This window comes from Anomaloglossus baeobatrachus, chromosome 2, assembly GCF_048569485.1.
Source record: "Anomaloglossus baeobatrachus isolate aAnoBae1 chromosome 2, aAnoBae1.hap1, whole genome shotgun sequence".
NCBI classification, from domain to species: Eukaryota; Metazoa; Chordata; class Amphibia; order Anura; family Aromobatidae; genus Anomaloglossus; species Anomaloglossus baeobatrachus.
In genome coordinates this window covers 135163201-135182422 of record NC_134354.1, presented here as the reverse complement: position 1 = coordinate 135182422, position 19222 = coordinate 135163201, and the positions used below count along the sequence as shown (strand labels likewise).

The window sequence follows — 19222 nt, the reverse complement described above, 5'->3', positions numbered from 1 at the left end:
ATTTCCTTAAATTCACTTTGCAGACTGGTCCAGTCCTGCTTTTCAAGAACTTTCAGGTGTAACTCAAAGCTGCAGATCTAAAACTCAAGGAAGGGTAAGTGCCTGCTGTCCGGTTTTATGTACTATCATTAAAGGGATTATTCCATGGCAGGTTATGGTATTTCATGAACCGCTGCAATATTATGGTTCACTGCCGACATAAGATTGACACAAAGTTGTTTTTAGGGAACCATGTAATGTATCACATCCAGACAAAAGTATAGTTGTATTACAGATATTTGCCAAAGCATTAAGATTAGGCCGGGGCCACACGGGGCTTAGTGTGATTCTCGCATGACACTCGGCTTACGCTGGCAGCACAGTTGGAGCCAAGTGTCATTCGAGTGTCAGTGCGACTGAGGTACGATCATGCGATCAGGCCACTGCTGCGGGGGGCGGGCCAGCACTGAGGAGGGGCGAGCCAGTGGTGAGAAGGGGCGGGCCGGCACTGAGGAGGGGAGGGAGGGATTTATCTCCCTTTCTCCTCTGTAGCCGGCTATTGCCATTCTCGCTCTGCACTCGCGGTACACTGGTGTAATGCGAGGGCACTGCGATTTTTCTCTCGGCCCATAGACTTGAATGGGTGCGAGAAAAACAAGAATCGCATTACACCCGCAGCATGCTGCGATTGTTTTCTCGGTCCGATTAGGGCTGCGAAAATAATCTCTCATGGGTGCTGGCACATAGGTTAATATTGGTCCGAGTGGAATGCGATGTTTTATCGCATTACACTTGCTCCAATTTTCATGCCACGTGGTTTAGGCCTTAATACCGTATTTTTCGTTTTATATGACCCCATAAGAATAAGGGGGTTTTACCACCAGAAACGTGCTGATGGCCGTGCTAGCTGTGTTCACAACTTTTATCATGCACTTAATTTGAATTGAAAAGACTTTTCTTTGGCGCTCCATTGGGAGACCCAGACGATTGGGTGTATAGCTACTGCCTCCGGAGGCCACACAAAGCATTACACTAAAAAGTGTAAGGCCCCTCCCCTTCTGGCTATACACCCCCAGTGGGATCACTGGCTCACCAGTTTTTCTGCTTTGTGCGAAGGAGGTCAGACATCCACGCATAGCTCCACTGTTTAGTCAGCAGTAGCTGCTGACTATATCGGATGGAAGAAAAGAGGGCCCATATTGGGCCCCCAGCATGCTCCCTTCTCACCCCGCTTGTGGTTTGTAAGGTTGAGGTACCTATTGCTGGTACGGAGGCTGGAGCCCACATGCTGTTTTCCTTCCCCATCCCCCTGAGGGGCTCTGAGGAAGTGGGATCTTACCGGCCCCAAAGCCCTGAGGCCGGGCTCCATCCACAGACCCATTGAACCTGCTGGATACGGAGCTGGGTACCGTTCAGGGACATGGCCCTGCACCATTCAGGTACTCTGTGTCCCCGTACACACAGGCACAGCACGCTCCAGACTTGCTGGGTGTGCTAGTGCGCCGGGGACAGTAAAGGGTTACAGTCACTGCAGCCTTGCTGAGTGACTTTATGTATTGGGAACTACCGCGCCGGACGCTCCGGGAGCGGCGGCGCGGCTGGGACTTGTAGTGCGCCGGGGACTTAGCGCCGACCGCGCTTTTACGGCGGCGGCGCTTATAAATCCAGTCCCCGGCTTTTGCGGCCTAGCTCCGCTTCGTTCCCGCCCCCACCCTGTCAATCAGGGTAGGGGAGAGACGCTGTACAATTAGCAGCGCCGAGGGCTGGAGCCTTATTTACATGCTCCAGCCCTCTCACTGGACACTGTGGGACGCCGGTTTCCCGCTCTGACTTGGGGCACGCCCACGGCCCGCCCCTACTCACACGAGCTGGAGAAGGACGCCGGCAGCCATTCCTGCAGTCCGAGCTGAGAGAACGGACTCTGGGCAACCAGGCACAGGACTAGGGCGACCACACACCCGCTTATAGGCGGGCGGTAAGCGGCACCTGAAGTGCTGACACTAAATACCGCAGTAGTCCATTTGTATTTTAGGCTTACACTGCATAGGTCGCTATTTTTGGCTATATGCCCTCTTAGATGGCGACACATCAGCAGCAGGAAAGCAGGGGTGCTAAGGCACAGGCTTTCTATGCTGCTTGTATTGCACGTACTGAAGTGTTCATGTGTATTTATGCTTGTATGCTATACACTGCACTGTACGGTCGCTAGTCTTGGCTATATTCGCCATAGAATGGCTAGACTACAGCAGCAGAAAAGCAAGGGTGCTGAGGCACAGGTTTTTTTCTATGCTGCTTGTATTGCAGGTGTTGCAGTGTTCATTTGTACTTATGCTTGTATGCTATACATTGCACTGTATGGTCGCTATTCTGGGCTATATTCCCCTAGATGGCTAGTCTACAGCAGCAGAAAAGCAGGGGTGCCAAGGCACAGGCTTTCTATGCTGCTTGTATTGCATGTGCTGCAGTGTTCATTTGTACTTTATGCTTGTATGCTATACATTGCACTGTACGGTCGCCATTCTTGGCTCTATACTCCTAGATGGCTAGTCGGCAGCAGCATATAAGCAACACAGGCTTTCGTTGCTGTTTTTACTGCATGTGATACTGTTCCACGGCACTGAACCCCATTGTGTGCAATGCTCCCCTGTAGCACTTGGTCAGCCGGGGTCTCTACTTGACGTGGCCAAAGGAACCACCTCTCAACCCTGTCCAAGGACAGGGACGGAGTTGCAATGGGATAGAGACTTGCAGTCCGGACAGGCCATGGGCAATCTGGATCATTGCTCCCTGGCCACCCTCATTTGGAGACGTAGCTCATCAGGACTTTGATCCTGACACCGCTCTCAATCCGGATACACCGGATGGTGACGCCATAAGGAATGATCCTATAGCGTCCATCAATGGAATGTTGGATTTTTCTCCCTCAGCTCCCCCAGCGGAGGAGTCAGCTTCACAGCAGGAGAAGTCCCATTTCAGTGGCTCAAACGTATATTGAGTATTGTTCTGGCCACGCTGACTTCAGAGAAGCAGTCCAGGAACACCACGCTTCCCAGAGAAGCGTTTCCTCCAAACGGATTAAGGATACACGTTATCCCTTCCCCCCTGACGTGGTCAAGCGCTGGACCCAGGGTCCAAAGGTGGATTCTCCAATCTCCAGGCTTGCGGCTAGAGCCATAGTTGCAGTGGAGATGGGACTTCACTTAAAGATGCCATTGACAGACAGATGGACTCTGGTTGAAATCTGTCTATGAGGCTGTCGGCGTGTCGGTTGCTCCGGCATTCACAGCCGTATGGGCACCCTAAGCTTTTCAGCTGTTCTTGCGCAGCTGGTCTTGAGCACATGTACATCTGTGCCGCAGGGGCGTCCGTAACCTCGCAATGTCTGCATTGCGACTTACCCTATTAATGCTGTCCTGGAAGGACAGTCGAGGTTTCGGTCCTTCCCAGGCCCGGGCAGGTCCCAATTGTCCTCGTCCAAAAGGGCTGAAAAGCCTCAGAGGGGCTCAGCTTCCGGCCGGGCTCAATCACGCTCAAGGAAGGCAGCCGGAGGAACCGCTACCAAGGCGGTCTCCTCATGACTCTCAGCTCTCTCATCTCTCCGCATCCGCGGTTGATGGCAGACTCGCTCGCCTTTGGCGACATTTAGCTGCCACAGGTCACAGACCGGTGGGTGAGGGACAGTGTGCCCACGTGCACAGGACAGAGTTCTGTTCTCGTCCTCCGACTCGATTCTTCAGAACGTCCCCACCTCCCCACCGAGCCGATGCTCTTCTGCAGGCAGAAGGAGTGGTATTCCCTGTTCCTCTTCAGGAACAAGACACGGTTTTCCTCCAATCTGGTTGTGGTGCCAAAAAAGGATGGCTCTTTCCGTTCCGTTCTGGACCTAAAACTGCTGAACAAGCACGTGGAGGCCAGGCGGTTCCGGATGATACCCTCCGCTCCGTCATTGCCTCAATGTCTCAAGGAAATTTCCTAGCATCAATAGACATCAAAGATGCTTATCTCCACGTGCCGATTGCTACAGAGCACCACTGTTTTTTCTACGTTTCGTGATAGGAGACGACCATCTTCAGTTCGTAGCTCTGCCATTCGGTCTGGCGACAGCCTCACGGGTGTTCACCAAGGTCATGGCGGCAGTGGTAGCAGTCTTGCACTCACAGGGACACTCTGTGATCCCTTACTTGGACGATCTACTTGTCAAGGCACCCTCTCAAGAGGCATGCCAACTCAGACTGAATGTTGCGCTGGAGACTCTCCAGACGTTCGGGTGGATCATCAACTTCTCAAAGTCAAACCTGTCACGACCCAATCACTAACGTATCTTGGCATGGAGTTTCATACCCTCTCAGCGATAGTGAAGCTTCCGCTGGACAAGCAGCGGTCACTACAGACTGGGGTGCAGACTCTCCTTCAAGGTCAGTCGCACTCCTTAAGACGCCTCATGCACTTCCTCGGGAAGATGGTGGCGGCAATGGAGGCGGTTCCGTTTGCGCAGTTTCATCTGCGTCCACTTCAATGGGACATTCTCCGCCAATGGGACGGGAAGTCAACATCCCTGATCAGGAAAGTATCCCTTTCACAGACGGCAAGGACTCTCTGCAATGGTGGCTTCTTCCCACCTCATTATCACAGGGAAGATCCTTCCTACCACCGTCTTGGGCGGTGGTCACGACAGACGCGAGTCTGTCAGGGTGGGGAGCAGTTTTTCTCCACCACAGGGCTCAGGGTACGTGGACTCAGCAGGAGTCCACCCTTCAGATCAATGTTCTGGTAATCAGAGCAGTGTATCTTGCCCTACTAGCCTTCCAGCAGTGGCTGGAAGGAAGGCAGATCCGAATTTCAGTCGGACAACTCCACAGTGGTGGCATACCTCAACCACCAAGGGGGGACACGCAGTCGGCAAGCCTTCCAGGAAGTCCGGCGGATTCTGATGTGGGTGGAAGCCACGGCCTCCACCATATCCGCAGTTCACATCCCCGGCGTAGAAAACTGGGAAGCAGACTTCCTCAGTCGCCAGGGCATGGACGCAGGGGAATGGTCCCTTCACCCGGACGTGTTTCAGGAAATCTGTCGCCGTTGGGGAAGGCCGGACGTCGACCTAATGGCGTCCCGGCACAACAACAAGGTCCCAACCTTCATGGCACGGTCTCGCGATCACAGAGCTCTGGCGGCAGACGCCTTAGTGCAAGATTGGTCGCAGTTCCGGCTCCCTTATGTGTTTCCACCTCTGGCACTCTTGCCCGGAGTGCTACGCAAGATCAGATCCGACTGCAGCCGCGTCATACTCGTCGCCCCAGACTGGCCAAGGAGGGCGTGGTATCCGGATCTGTGGCATCTCACGGTCGGCCAACCGTGGGCACTACCAGACCGACCAGACTTACTGTCCCAAGGGCCGTTTTTTCCATCGGAATTCTGCGGCCCTGAACCTGACTGTGTGGCCATTGAGTCTTCAGGATTATCCCAAGGGGTCGTTGCCAACATGAGACAGGCTAGGAAGCCCACGTCCGCTAAAATCTACCACAGAACGTGGAGGATATTCTTATCCTGGTGCTCTGCTCAGGGAGTTTCTCCCTGGCCATTTGCATTGCCTACCTTTCTTTCTTTCCTGCAATCTGGGTTAGAAAAAGGTTTGTCGCTCGGCTCCCTTAAAGGACAGGTCTCGGCGCTATCCGTCTTTTTTCAGAAGCGTCTGGCACGACTTACTAAGGTGCGTACGTTCCTACAGGGGGTTTGCCATATCGTACCCCCGTACAAGCGGCCGTTAGATCCATGGGATCTGAACAGGGTACTAGTTGCCCTCCAGAAGCCGCCCTTCGAGCCTCTGAGGGAGGTTTCACTTTCTAGACTATCACAGAAAGTGGCTTTTCTGGTAGCGATCACATCTCTTCGGAGAGTGTCTGAGCTAGCAGCGCTGTCATCCAAGGCTCCTTTCCTGGTCTTCCACCAGGACAAGGTAGTGCTGCGTCCCATTCAGGAGTTTCTCCCGAAGGTGGTATCCTCTTTTCATCTTAATCAGGATATCTCTTTGCCTTCGTTTTGTCCTCATGCAGTTCATCGGTATGAGAATGATTTACATTTGTTAGATCTGGTGAGAGCACTCAGAATCTACATTTCCCGCACGGCGCCCTTGCGCCGTTCGGATGCACTCTTTGTCCTTGTCGCTGGTAAGCGCAAAGAGTCGCAGGCTTTTAAGGCCACCCTGGCTCGATGGATCAAAGAACCAATTCTTGAAGCCTACCGTTCTGCTGGGCTTCCGGTTCCATCAGGGCTGAAGGCCTATTCTACCAGAGCCGTGGGTGCGTCCTGGGCATTGCGACACCAGGCTACGGCTCAACAGGTGTGCCAGGCAGCTACCTGGTCGAGTCTGCACACCAAACATTATCAGGTGCATACCTATGCTTCGGCGGACGCCAGCCTAGGTAGAAGAGTCCTGCAGGTGGCAGTTGCCTCCCCGTAGGGGAGGGCTGTCTTCGCAGCTCTAACATGAGGTATTCTTTACCCACCCAGGGACAGCTTTTGGACGTCCCAATCGTCTGGGTCTCCCAATGGAGCGCCGAAGAAGAAGGGAATTTTGTTACTTACCGTAAATTCCTTTTCTTCTAGCTCCTATTGGGAGACCCAGCACCCGCCCTGTTGTCCTTCGGGATTTTTGGGTTTTTTCGGGTACACATGTTGTTCATGTTGAACGGTTTTTCAGTTCTCCGATGTTACTCGGAGTGAATTTGTTTAAACCAGTTATTGGCTTTCCTCCTTCTTGCTTTTGCACTAAAACTGGTGAGCCAGTGATCCCACTGGGGGTGTATAGCCAGAAGGGGAGGGGCCTTACACTTTTTAGTGTAATGCTTTGTGTGGCCTCCGGAGGCAGTAGCTATACACCCAATCGTCTGGGTCTCCCAATAGGAGCTAGAAGAAAAGGAATTTACGGTAAGTAACAAAATTCCCTTCTTTTTATAAAACATTTGGATCACGGATTTTATCTACATTACTAATAAAAGTTTTTCCTTTATTCCATGGAGCTGGATTTTTTTCTGCTGTGGTCCCCCAATGAAGACTACGAGACAGAGATTTTAAGCAGAGTACCAAAATATTCAGTTAGCGAGCCAAAGAAATGAGGCCGCAAGTGCACAAAGGGCAGTCACCAACCTGAAAAGTCCACCAATTCTCTGAGTTTAATTGTGCCAGTCCCATGGGCTTGACTAATATCTTTACAGGTCTTCTATCTCACTGCTGTTTTACGCCTGGCCAGGAACACACTTTTTTTTTTTTGCAAGTTTAGCCCTTAGGAATTGTTGGTGATGTATTGTGCATGGGTTGTACACTACCGGTGCCTTTGCTCACGTAGGGGGAATTGCTGTACATGCACGGACTTGCAACGTCCGAGGTCATAGGTATCATTTCACTGCCGAAAGGCATGAGGCAGCAAAGCGGAGTCTACATGAATCAGTCCAATGAGGGAGAGAGTCCATGCGTCTGCGGGGAATTAGTCCACACCGGGTACACATTTGTAGTCCTATTCATTAAGCATCAAAGGTTACTTCCACAGCAATTGCTTTTTGAAAATTCAAAGTTTGGATTTGTCTGTCTACCATACCCAGCACTGTATATCAGCAATTTCTAGTGTTCTCAGTAAGTTGCATGCAAGACATCATTCTTACATCATTCTAGCAACTTGATCACTTAATCTATCGTCCTCCAGGAAAACGTTGCGTATTTCTGCCATCCATTCAGTTTTGAGATGTTTCTGTCAGAAGAAGTGGAGTCGGAGGGTAGGTTGATGGTTAAAAAGTGACTCTTCGTTCTTAGACATTGTCGGGAAATGTACATCTTTTCATTGTTCTTTTCAGATGTCCCACAATGGCCAGTTTTATATTTTGAGGTTCTTTCTCTGGACTTTTGGCAGAGATATCGTGTTGAAGGATATGGATCAGTTGTGCTCCCACAAACCGCAGGTGAGGAACCTACATAAAAAAAGCTACTTTCACAGGGATGAATCCCTAAATCGCCATGTGTGATCTGATCTAATCATTTGGTACGTCCTTCTCTCTCTTTTTCCCCGTCTCCTTTTCTCCCCCCCTCTTCTTCTTTTGATTATGCTTCTCTTCCATTATCTTTAAAGGGAACCAATCACCAGGATTTTCATATATAAGCTAAAGCCAGTGTTATTATACTGGCACTATCAGGCTGATTCTCTACATACCTGTAGTGGGCAGCTCGGATGTTTAGGTATTGAAATCCAAGAAAGTAAAGTTTATAAAATTAGCTGGTTGTTGAGTGACAGTTGCACTGGAGCAGATCATACATTCATAGTTATCCCCTCCCCCTGTTAGAATTAGCATAAGTATTATACAAACGTTGTTTTACCTGTGTGAGGTCATACCCATGTGACCAGAAGGGGCGGGGCCTCAGCCACCAAAGCTGGATACCAGGTCACATGGGTATGACCTCACACAGGTCCTGCAACAAAGTGAGTCATTTGTATAATGCGTATGCTAATTCTAACAGGGGGAGGGGATAACTATGAATATATTATCTTCTCCAGTGCAACTGTCACTCAACAAGCAGCTAATTTTATAAACTTTAGGTTTTGAAATCCAAAAAAGTAAACCTCCGAGCTGCCCACTACAAGTATGTATAGAATGCGCCTGATAGTGCCAGTATAGCACTGGCTTTAGCTTATATATGAAAATCCTTGTCATTGGTTCCCTTTAAATGGTGTTAGGTTTCTAAGGAGAGTTTAACTGGTACACAACCGTTGAACAATTGTAAGTGATTGTTTACATGACAAGAAGTGCACTTTCTTTGTACATGTTGATTTGAAACCAATAAAAGTTTGTTTTCAATAAAAAAAAAAACCAAACTACTTTCACTTTGTTCTGTGCTCAGACTCTGCACAGAATATTTAAAAAATGTAAAAAAAAAACTACACCTTTTTTAACTGCAGCATCATTGTAATTCCTTGAAGGGTTGTTACCATCTTATTAAATGGTTGTCAGATAGTGGGTGTAAATAAAAGTAGTTTTGCAATTTACTGTTAATTAAAAACTTCAGCTGATCTTGAGATATCAACACTTTACTTCTGTTTACAGCGCATTGCCTTGGAGAACGACCACTGCTGCTATAAAGACAGCAGAACACATGCCGTGCTTGCAAGCTTTTTTTCTATTGAGCTTGTAAGCACTGTTTCAATATGGCCGGCCAGCTTCTGCTCCGTTAATCATTCTCCTAGGCAACGAACTGTAAGCAAAACAAAAAAAAGTGTTAATATCTCATAGAAAACAGCAAATTGTAATAGGCATTAAATTGCAAAAGTGCTTGGTTTTTACCCTCAGACAATATCCATGTATGAAGACAGGAATAACCTTATAATAGAGTTTTGCTAGAGAGTAGAGATGCATGCACTAATCAGCCTCCAAATTACCAAACAGTGCACTTCATTATTCCTGGAAATTGATTGCATCACATGATCTGTTTCAATGTGACTAACGTGCTTGTTTTCTCGGTTGAGGATAAGTGAAAAGCCTAGTCCGTAGACTCTGTAGTATTGCTCTGGTTCTCTTTTAAAGCGAATCAGTCACCACGTTTTTGCTATTAAAACTGAGGGCAGCATAATGTAGGGCAGAGAGCCTGATTCCATTAATGTGTCACTTATTAGTCTGTGTGCTGTAGTTTTAATTACATTAGTGTTTTATCAGTGTGAGAGTATGACTATACAAATACAGTAGGTGTTACGTGCAGTGCAGTCAGGCTTACCTGCGTAACCCCGCCCCTAACCCGGATTGGCAGCTTTCTGGCAATCTGCAGTGTAAACAGGGAGCTGTTAATCAAGTAGTGTTTTACTGTTCTGCATACTATTATACTTGTGTGGATACCTTATCAGCTTAGTTGTATTTTTTTATTAGTCAATGTATGTGTAAGATAATTTATATTTCTGCCTAAAAATTGCATATTTTTTACTTTTAATGTTTTTTGTTGTTTTTTTTTCATTATAACTTTTTTGTAATGTATTTGTATAGTTCCGATTATTTTCTGACTCTGTTTCATGCAGCCTATTGTTAGGGGAACGTGAACGGCAGTCTTATGCGGGCATCACACGGTACGATGTATCGTGCGATCGCACGAGCGATTGTACCCGCCCCTGTCGTTTGTGCGTCACGGGAAAATCGCTGCCCGTGTCACACAAAGTCGTTAAACCGCCGTCACACGCACTTACCTGCAGAGCGACCTCGCTGTGGGCGGCGAACATCCATCCTCCTGAAGGGGGAGGGACGTTCGGCGGCACAGCGACGTCACACAGCCGCCGGCCAATTGAAGCAGGGGGCGGAGGTGAGCGGGATGTAAACATCCCGCCCACGTCCTTCCTTCCGCATTGCCGGCGGGAGCCGCGGGACGCAGGTAAGCTGTGGTCATCGTTCCCGGGGTGTCACACGGAGCGATATGTGCTACCCCGGGTACGATGAACAACCGGTGCCATGAAAAATAAACAATTTTTGAAAAATAAGCGACGTGTACATGACTCACGATTTGTGACCGATTCTGCATCACTCGGAGGTGTCACACGAGACGACGTCGTGAACGATGCCGGATGTGCGTCACGAAAACCGTGACCCCGACGATGCATCGCACGATAGATCGTCTCGTGTGACGCCCGCATTAGTGTTCATACCTTTTTAGGTTCCAGGGATTGACTGTAAACGACTTCTCCAGTCCCCAGTGATAGCGAACCTCCAGGGATAACTTGCTTTGATCACGTCTTGCTCAGTTTTGACCAAAGAAATCAAAGGTTTAACGGCCCTGAGAGCAGGAGCTCACTTGTCATAGCGCTATAGATGAAGACCTCATAATGACTGCTGTAAATCACATATTAACTGTGTGTTCCCAGAGGTGATACAGTAGTCAGTGGTAACCCATACGTTACTTACTTTTACCAAGTAATATCTATTGGAGAATCGTGCTAACATTTATCCTACTCTGTGCGCAGGCATGCACAACGTCACGGCACAGACATGGCGACCTGTGGAACAGGGAACAGTATCTGAGCTCAGGAGGTTCTTCATAGGTGGCTCTCCTGAACTGGAGGACCTGACTTATGCCAGGATACCTGGTACCTTCCAGGTAAATGCTTTGTTGTATATGACGCCTTTTTCCTACAAATACCATAGTAAAGTTTCTCACTTGTGAAGAAATTATCATCTTGATAAGAGAAGAAGAACCCAATCTTCTTTTATCCAGCCTAAAGGTTTTCGTAAGATCAACCAGACCTCACGGTCACACCTTACTCATAAAATCCACCATCCACCAAAATCCTTCATATATTCTGTACACAAACTGCATATTACAGATATGGGCAATAACGAAATTATGTATTGTGTTTGTGCAGGGAGAACGTCTCAGTCGCTTTGGTTTTAGGACGGAGACAACAGGCAGAGTGGTATTTCGTTTCCACTCCATACATCAGTCACGGTATGAGTAGATATATAGTAATATGCAGAAGTTGAATGAGTCTTAGGCTATGTTCACACACTGCGTTTTTTACCTGCGTTTTTGGTCCGTTTTTGCTGCAGAAATTTCTTGAGAAATTCTTGTAACCTTTCTGCAGACATTTCCCAGCAAAACCTATGGCAAAAAAAATTAGCTGTGCGCACACTGCGTTTTCTTCTTAAGAAAATTCTTTCAGTAGATTTTCTTAAGAAAAAGAATGAGCATGTCACTTCTTTTCTGCAGCTACCTGCGCTATTTCACTCCATTGACTATAATGTAATCATGAAATAGCGCAGGAATAACGCAGGTAGCAAGTGATGTGCGTTATTCCTGCGTTATTCCTGCGTTATTCCTGCGTTATTCCCGCGTTATTTCACGTTTTCGGGACATAGTGTACATCCCTGCCCTGCGTTTTGCAGGGAAGTGATGTCACTAGGACAGGAAGAGGAAGAAGAAGAGAAAAAAAAAAAGCGTGTGCTCCGCTGTATTTTTACCGTCCAGCTGAGGTAAACACACAGCGGTGGCCCGGTATTCTCAGGCTGGGGAGGGCGAGTGCCAGGGTTAATGCAACCCCCCCCCCGCAGCCCAGAATATCAGCCCGCCGCTACCCCGGGACTGTCGCATGCATTATGCGGCAGTCCCAGCGTGTTACCGGCTCTTCCTGTTGCCGTGATGCGGTGGCAATCAGGGTAATATGGAGTTAACGGCAACCAATAGCTGCCGCTAAGTCCAAGATTAGTAATGGCAGTGTCTATGCCAGTGTCTATGACACGCCGTCACTAATCTGTTAGTGAAAGTAAAGAAACACTCACAAACACTGAAAAATCCTTTATTTTGAATAAAAGACAAAAAGTCCCCTCTTTCTCCACTGTATTAAACCCCCTGAAACACACAGCTCCGACGTAATCCACAGCGATGTCCCACAGCGCTTCCAGCTCTGCTCCAGCCGCATGTGACAGTTCTCCACTCAGCCTCGGTCAGGGAGCGAGTGCTGAATGCGGCTCCCTGAGCTAGTGCAGAGGTGACTCCAGGACATTTCTCACGGCTGCTGATGTGAACACACTACCGGCCGCGAGAACTGCAGTGTGTGTGGGGGGAGACATCATAAATAAAGCTGGAATATCTATCCCTCTATTACCTATCTATCTATCTATACCCCTAAATATCTATCTATTATCTATCTATATCTATCTTTCTGTATTATCTATCTATACCCCTAAATATCTATTATCTATCCATCATCTATCTATCTATCCCTCTATTATCTATCTATCTATCTATTCCCCTAAATATCCATTATCTATCTATCCCTCTATCTATCTATCATATATCTAGCTTTGTATTATCTATCTATTATTTTTTTTTTTCATTTTCAAAGTGCTTTATTGCTGTAAAGGCATTAAAAAAACGCAGGGATCAACCTGGAAAAAAAACGCTACGAAAACGCACCTGCGTTATTGGTGCGTTTTTTTAACGCAGGTGCGCTAATCCTTCACTCAAGAAATTTTTTAAGAAAAATCATTTTTCTAGTATGAACATAGCGTTACCAATAAGTCATGTAGACTGTGGTGTAAAACTGTCCATAAAAATGTGAATTAATGAGAATCTATCACTTGGTTTATGCTTCTCTGTCTGAAGGAGACATAAGATAGGGACAAAATCTCTGGATACCAGCCCTGGAAGATATCATCTCCTCCTTTTATTATATGTGAACTACTAATTTCTTTATCGTTCCTTATGGGAGACCCAAACCATGGGTGTATGCTACTGCCCCCGGAGGACACACAAAGTTACTACACTCAAAAACGTGTAGCTCCTCCCTCCTAGCATATACACCCCCTGCTAGCCAGATCTAGCCAGTTTCTTGCTTTGTGTCAGGAGGATCACACACACACATGCATTCTCTTTTGATTTTTCATTTTTTCTAAAGATTTGGAAGAAAAGCGGGTCCACTGGACTCCCGGCATGTCCCTTCTCACCCCCCTGGCGGCGGTGCTGTTAAGGTTGACTTCAGGGCAGGAGCCCTTCATGCCGCGCTCCTTCACCATCCCTTAGTGGCTCTGGCTTGAAGTTGGAGCCAACACGGTTCTCACTGCCTTGCAGGAGACCGGCCTCCATCCGCAGCCCTTGTGCAGGACCCTGCTGGAAGGAGCACTGGACCCCCACCCCACCAGGGACTGGGCCCTGCGTCTCAAAGCTAAGTATAGAGACGTTATTCAGAGGGTCCTTCTGCAATGTGGGGCACTTTTTATTGTGGGGGACAGTGATGCTTGATAATGCTGCTTTTACTGTGTTTCCGGCCGGTTCCACGGTTTCTTACTGGGAACCGCGCCGATGATGCCTGATTCTCGGCCGCATGTATAACTCTAGGCCCCGGCTTCAGCCGCGGCCTAGTTTCGTTTTCGTTCCCCTGCATGTCAGTCATGCAGGGGGACACTGCAGAGCCGCCCGCCGGCCGCTCTGCACAGGGGAGGACGCTCCTTTTTGAGGAGATGATTCCCTCCCCTGTATATCTCCTTCGCCCTCCGATTCCCGCTCCTGGGTTAACCCCCGCCCCCCCCTCACTCTGGCGCCATTTTCTCAGCGTCTCAGACTCTGGTCGGCGCTGGCTGCTCTGCAGTGCAGAGGGAGTGAATATCTGGCTGGGGGTCCAGGCCTGGAATCCGGAGGGCACTCATATAGTGGCCTGATAAGTCACAACCTCTGGTTGTGCACTTTTATTCACTCTCAGGGCATTCTGAAGGAGTTAATTCTTTATCATAGAATCTCCTCCTCAGCAGCATGTCTCACACTAGGAGCAAAGCTCCAAGGCTGTACACTATGCCTGAACCGACACACTGTAACGGTTCTTATGTGGTGGATAGTGGCAAGATGCCTCAGCCGGGATTCTCCCCAGGCTGAACCTCTGTCTTGGGTATTCTAGCCATTCTAGACAGAGTCCCCCCACCTCTGCAGCATGTCACAGAGCGAGACTGCAGGCTGTTTTTTTATTATCCACTGCAGGTAGTCTCGTACGGCCTTACCGAGCTCATAACATGGGAGCTCATTCATGATTTCGGTGGCTGACCCCCGTAGGAATCCTATTCCAGGGGTCGGCTGTCCCGGCATCTGCTGAGCATGCAGCCCCCTTCTCAGGGCGTTTTTCTGCTTCGCTCAGCAAAGCTCACAAGGGACTCTCCTTCTGGGACCCCGTCCCCCTGACAGGGAGACGCAGGGTCCCCTGTTCTCCCCGTCCCGCAGCTCCGATTACGAGCTGACTCGCTGGACGAGGAGGATGTCTCTACCACGGGCTCGGACGCTACTTGATGTACATTGATCCGTCCGTAGGTGACGCAGATGCGAATGATTGGATTTCGTCCATTTTTCTTGTACTGGACCTCCATCCGCCTGATCAGGGAAGTGTTCCCCGCTGGCAGAAATGCATCAGTATGCCTTTAACATGACGAGGAGTGTGTTCTTTAACCACTCCAGTTTTCAGCCCGCCGCGTCCAAGCCCACAGCCTATCCTGCAGACCCCACAGCGGAGTTCTGCTGCCTGTCTCCCCCTCCCATCTGAGGTGGTCTAGGAGTGTACGCATTCGCCAAGGGTAGCCACTCCGGTATCTGGACTTCAGCCCGGATAGTTGTATCAGTGGCTGACGGCACCTCTATATGGATCCTACGGTACATTAATTTTGTACTGGACCTCAATCCGCCGGTGTTACCTTATCTAGGTGAACACAACGTGTGTTCCTTAACCTCTCCAGTTTTCAGGCCCCTGTGACCAAGCCCAGGGTCCGCTCTGACAGTCGCTTCCCAGGAAGCGTGATTCTGAGGACTGGATTTCCCCTGTCCACCAATGGTGGTCAAGTAGCTGGCTCATTCACCTTAGGTGGCTCAGCCCGGGCCGTTATGTCAGTGGCTGATGGCTCCTCACTTACGGTTCTGCGGTCCGCCCGGTTGTCCTTTGGGCCAAGTTCGGTATGGGGACGGCAGGAGCTTCGTTCTCCTCAGCTTACAGCAGTGCGTTTTTTTTGTACCTTCTCTGCTTCTCTGGAGGAGATGCATTCTCTCACAGGGACTCTATGCCAAAACGGTTGCCTGAACTTCCAGACTCAGTTCTTTCATCCTATACCAGATCTGCCATGCTGGACGCCGCACGGCGGTGATCTGGGCTACCTTCCTCGCTATCCGCAAGCTCCTGTGGCTTCGGATTTCGAAGGCAGATGCCTCTATGGAGGTTCCCTGCTGGGCTCCCCCTTGGTGGGACCAGTTTCCCCGGAACCAACTGAGTGAAATTAAGGAAGCTCTTGGCGGGGAGTATTCTTCCTTGCCACAAACCTAAATCAGGGAACCTGTCCAGGACAGGAATCAGTTGAGGTTTCGGTGGTTTCCGTTCCTCCATCTGGTCGTCCTCTAGCTCAGCCTAGGTTCATAGAACCAAATAGCTCGAAGCTGCGTCTTCAGAAGGCCGCAGGAGATGCTGTCACTGAGTCAGCTTCCTCCGAGCTATTTAGCCACGCCAACAACCTCCTCGGTCGGTGGCAGGCTCTCTCCACGTGGCGACGTAGGGTTCTAACACGTCTCCGTTCAGTGGGGGCGAGATTATATCTCCCTTGGCTACAGGATGGACTTCTGTCCACCCGCCAAACAGATTTTCTCTGTCATCTCCTCCCTGCTCCAAGACCGCCGCCTTCTCACAGGCCGTGGCATTTCTGGCAGGCCGATGGAGTAATTGTACCGGTTCCCGTCTGGGAACGGTTCTGAGATTTTGCTTAAATCTATTCCTAGTCCCCGAAGAGGGAGGTGCCTTCCGATCTGGATCTTTAGCTTTTCAAGCATAGCCAGGTGTGGCGTTTTCACATTGAGTCTTGGTTTTGTTCCGTGTGTTTTTTTCACCGGATCAATCAAGACCCCAAGGCGATTCCCTAGCAACCATCGGCATCAGAGATGCCTATCGGCAGGAGTCAATCGCAGTTTCACACCAGCGTTGACTACGTTTTGACAATCGGAGTGGTCCAATCGTGGCTCTTCCCTTGGGGTTAGCCAAGGCCCCTCGAGTATTCTCATTGGGGCAGCTGTGATCAGGGTCCTGCCCCCCTAGGGGTTGGCAGTCATTTTTAGCCCTGGACGGCTTTCTTGTCGGGGTTTCATCCAGTGCTGACTCTTAGCAGAGTGCTTCGCTCACTCTCGCCACTCTGACCTATCGGGTGGCTTCTCAAGTCCACTCTGACTTCGAACCAGAGGTTCTCGGGGCGTCAATGGAAGCGGTTCCTTGCCCAGTTTTTCCTGCGTCCTCTGAGACTGGATGTTTTCCGCTGTACAAGCGAACTCACTCCTCCCACGGGGTGGTGGCTTCGCCACAGACCAGGGGCTCGTTTCAGTGGTGGCTTCGGCCACTCTGTCTCAGGGGCGCTCCTTTTCTGGCCCGTTCCGGGTAATCCTCACCAGGATAGCCTATCCGCCTTGGGAGCGGTATATCTCCATCGTGGAGCGCAGGGCGCTTGGACTCTGTCCGAATCAGCCCTCTGGATCAATGTGCTGGAATTCAGGGCTGTATTTCTTGCTCTCTAAGCCTTCACCATCTGTGGGCGGCTAGGCACATTCGAGTCCAGTCGGTCAACGTGATAGCGTTTTCCTACACCAGCTTCCAGGGCGGGACACTCAGCCGCCTGGCAATCATGGCGGCTCAACATCCTTCAGTGGACAAGGGACTCCTAGTCCACCGTATCCGCAGTCCACATCCTAGATGTGAAAACTACGAGGCAGGCTATTTCAGCTGTCCTACCGTGGTCCACAATCCTCAGGTTTTGCGGTAGACACACTGGTTCATGTTTGATCCCAGCTTTGTCTCTTTACGAATTTCACCCTCTACCTCTTGTCCAGCGTCCTGTGCAAGATCGGTAAAGGGGGCCGTCGGGTCATTCTTCCAGACTGACCTAAGCAGGCTTCGTACTCTGACCTGCTCCTTCTGTCCGTTGGGTTGCCTTCGCATCTTCCGGACCGTTCAGACCTTTTCTCAAGAGGTCCGTTTTTTCCCCGTCAGAATTCTGGATTCTCAGATTGACGGCGTAGCTCTTGAGTCCTGGGTCTTAGCGACTTCTGATATCCTTCCTGAAGTCATCTCCACTTTGACTCGAGCTCCAAAGTGTCCTTTGACCTTTTTTGGCCTTGCCGACCCTCCTGTCCCTTCCACAGTCCGGTCTACAGCTAGGACTATCCCTCATTAAGGGACAGGTCTCGGCTCTGTCAGTATGTGCCAGCGGCGTATCGTCCGGCTGGCTCCGGTGCGCTCCTTTAAGGGCGCATCTCACATCATTCCGCCTTCCGGCGGCCTATGGAGACCTCGGACCTTAATCCGGTCCTCACGGTTCCCGGAAACCCCCCTTTGCGCCGTCTTCGGGAGGTTTCTTTGTTGTGTCTTTCACAGAAAGTAGTCTTTCTAGTGGCTATAATTTCCCGCCAGAGAGTTCTGGCTGCGCTCCCTCGGAGTCACCCCCTTTTTTTGGTCTTTTGCATCAAGACAAGGTGGTCTTCATCCGACTCCGGACTTTTTCCCTAAGGCGGTTACTGCTTCCACCTTATCCGGGGCAATTTTCCTGCCTTCCTTTTGTCCGGCTCCTGTTCATCGCTTGAGGAAGCGTTGCATATCCTAGATCTGGTGCGGGCGCTCCGGATCTACGTGTCTCGCACCGCCGTTATTAGACGGTGCACCTCTCTGGCGCTGACTGTTCGTCAGCGTAGCGGTCTCTCGGCATCTAAGCCGACCCTGATCGTTGGCTTAGGTCAGCCATTTCTGAGACTTACAAGTGTACTCAAGTGCCTTCCCCACCGGGGATCAGAGCACATTTGGTCAGACCTGTCGGCGCCTTTTTTTCTTGGGCTTCAGGCACCAGGTTACGGCTCAGTAGGTCTGTCAGTCTGCAGCTCGAATTAGTCTGCATACTTTTTCGAAGCACTACCCAAGGCATGCTCATGCTCTGGCAGACGTGGACTCGGCAGACGCATTTTTCCAGCGTCTGTCGCCCATTTGTGAAGTTAGGTTTGCCTGCTTCTCAATTGTCTGTTTATTCCCACCCATGGACTGCTTTTGAACGTCCCATGGTTTGGGTCTCCCATAAGGAACGATAAAGAAAAAGAGAATTTTGTTTACTTACCGTAAATTCTTTTTCTTATAGTTCCGTCATGGGAGACCCAGCACCCTCCCTATTGCCTATTGGCAGGTTTCTTGTTCCGTGTGTCTTCACCGGCTGTTATTGTTGTAGACTGAGGTTCCGGTTCCTCCGGATTTTACTCTGTCTCTTCTTGTGGGTGGATGTCCTCCTTCAGCTTTTGCACTAAACTGGCTAGATCTGGCTAGCAGGGGGTGTATATGCTAGGAGGGAGGAGCTACACGTTTTTGAGTGTAGTAACTTTGTGTGTCCTCCGGGGGCAGTAGCATACACCCATGGTTTGGGTCTCCCATGACGGAACTATAAGAAAAAGAATTTACAGTAAGTAAACAAAATTCTCTTTTTTATGCATGAAAAAGTGCATCATGAGTGTATATTCTCCCTGAATTTTAAAGCTCCATTGATTCCTTGGTTCTGTACATATGAAAAGGGTTTACATACAAATTACAATTTTCTTACGAACAAAAGACTGTAACAGAGGGGGGAAGACCCTGCCCTTGTGGACTTACAATTTACAGGGTAATGGAGAAGGAGACATTAGGGGTCCATTTAGACGAGGCCTGCACAATATGACTGCATTAGTTCGGAGATGTATATAGGAGGCAGATTATAAA

The 19222-nt window shown here is 49.6% G+C and overlaps 1 protein-coding gene across 2 annotated transcripts in view; it reads left to right on the top strand.

Annotated features, from left to right (window-relative positions):
• MKS1 (MKS transition zone complex subunit 1) overlaps positions 1 to 19222 on the top strand; it is a 121058-nt gene that overhangs the window by 90896 nt on the left and 10940 nt on the right. For both annotated transcript variants that reach the window (XM_075335361.1, XM_075335362.1), the window contains 5 exons: positions 24 to 94; positions 7676 to 7745; positions 7824 to 7928; positions 10958 to 11091; positions 11357 to 11439. In XM_075335361.1, the coding sequence (XP_075191476.1) occupies positions 24 to 94; positions 7676 to 7745; positions 7824 to 7928; positions 10958 to 11091; positions 11357 to 11439 (463 nt within the window). The remainder of the gene's footprint in view (positions 1 to 23; positions 95 to 7675; positions 7746 to 7823; positions 7929 to 10957; positions 11092 to 11356; positions 11440 to 19222) is intronic.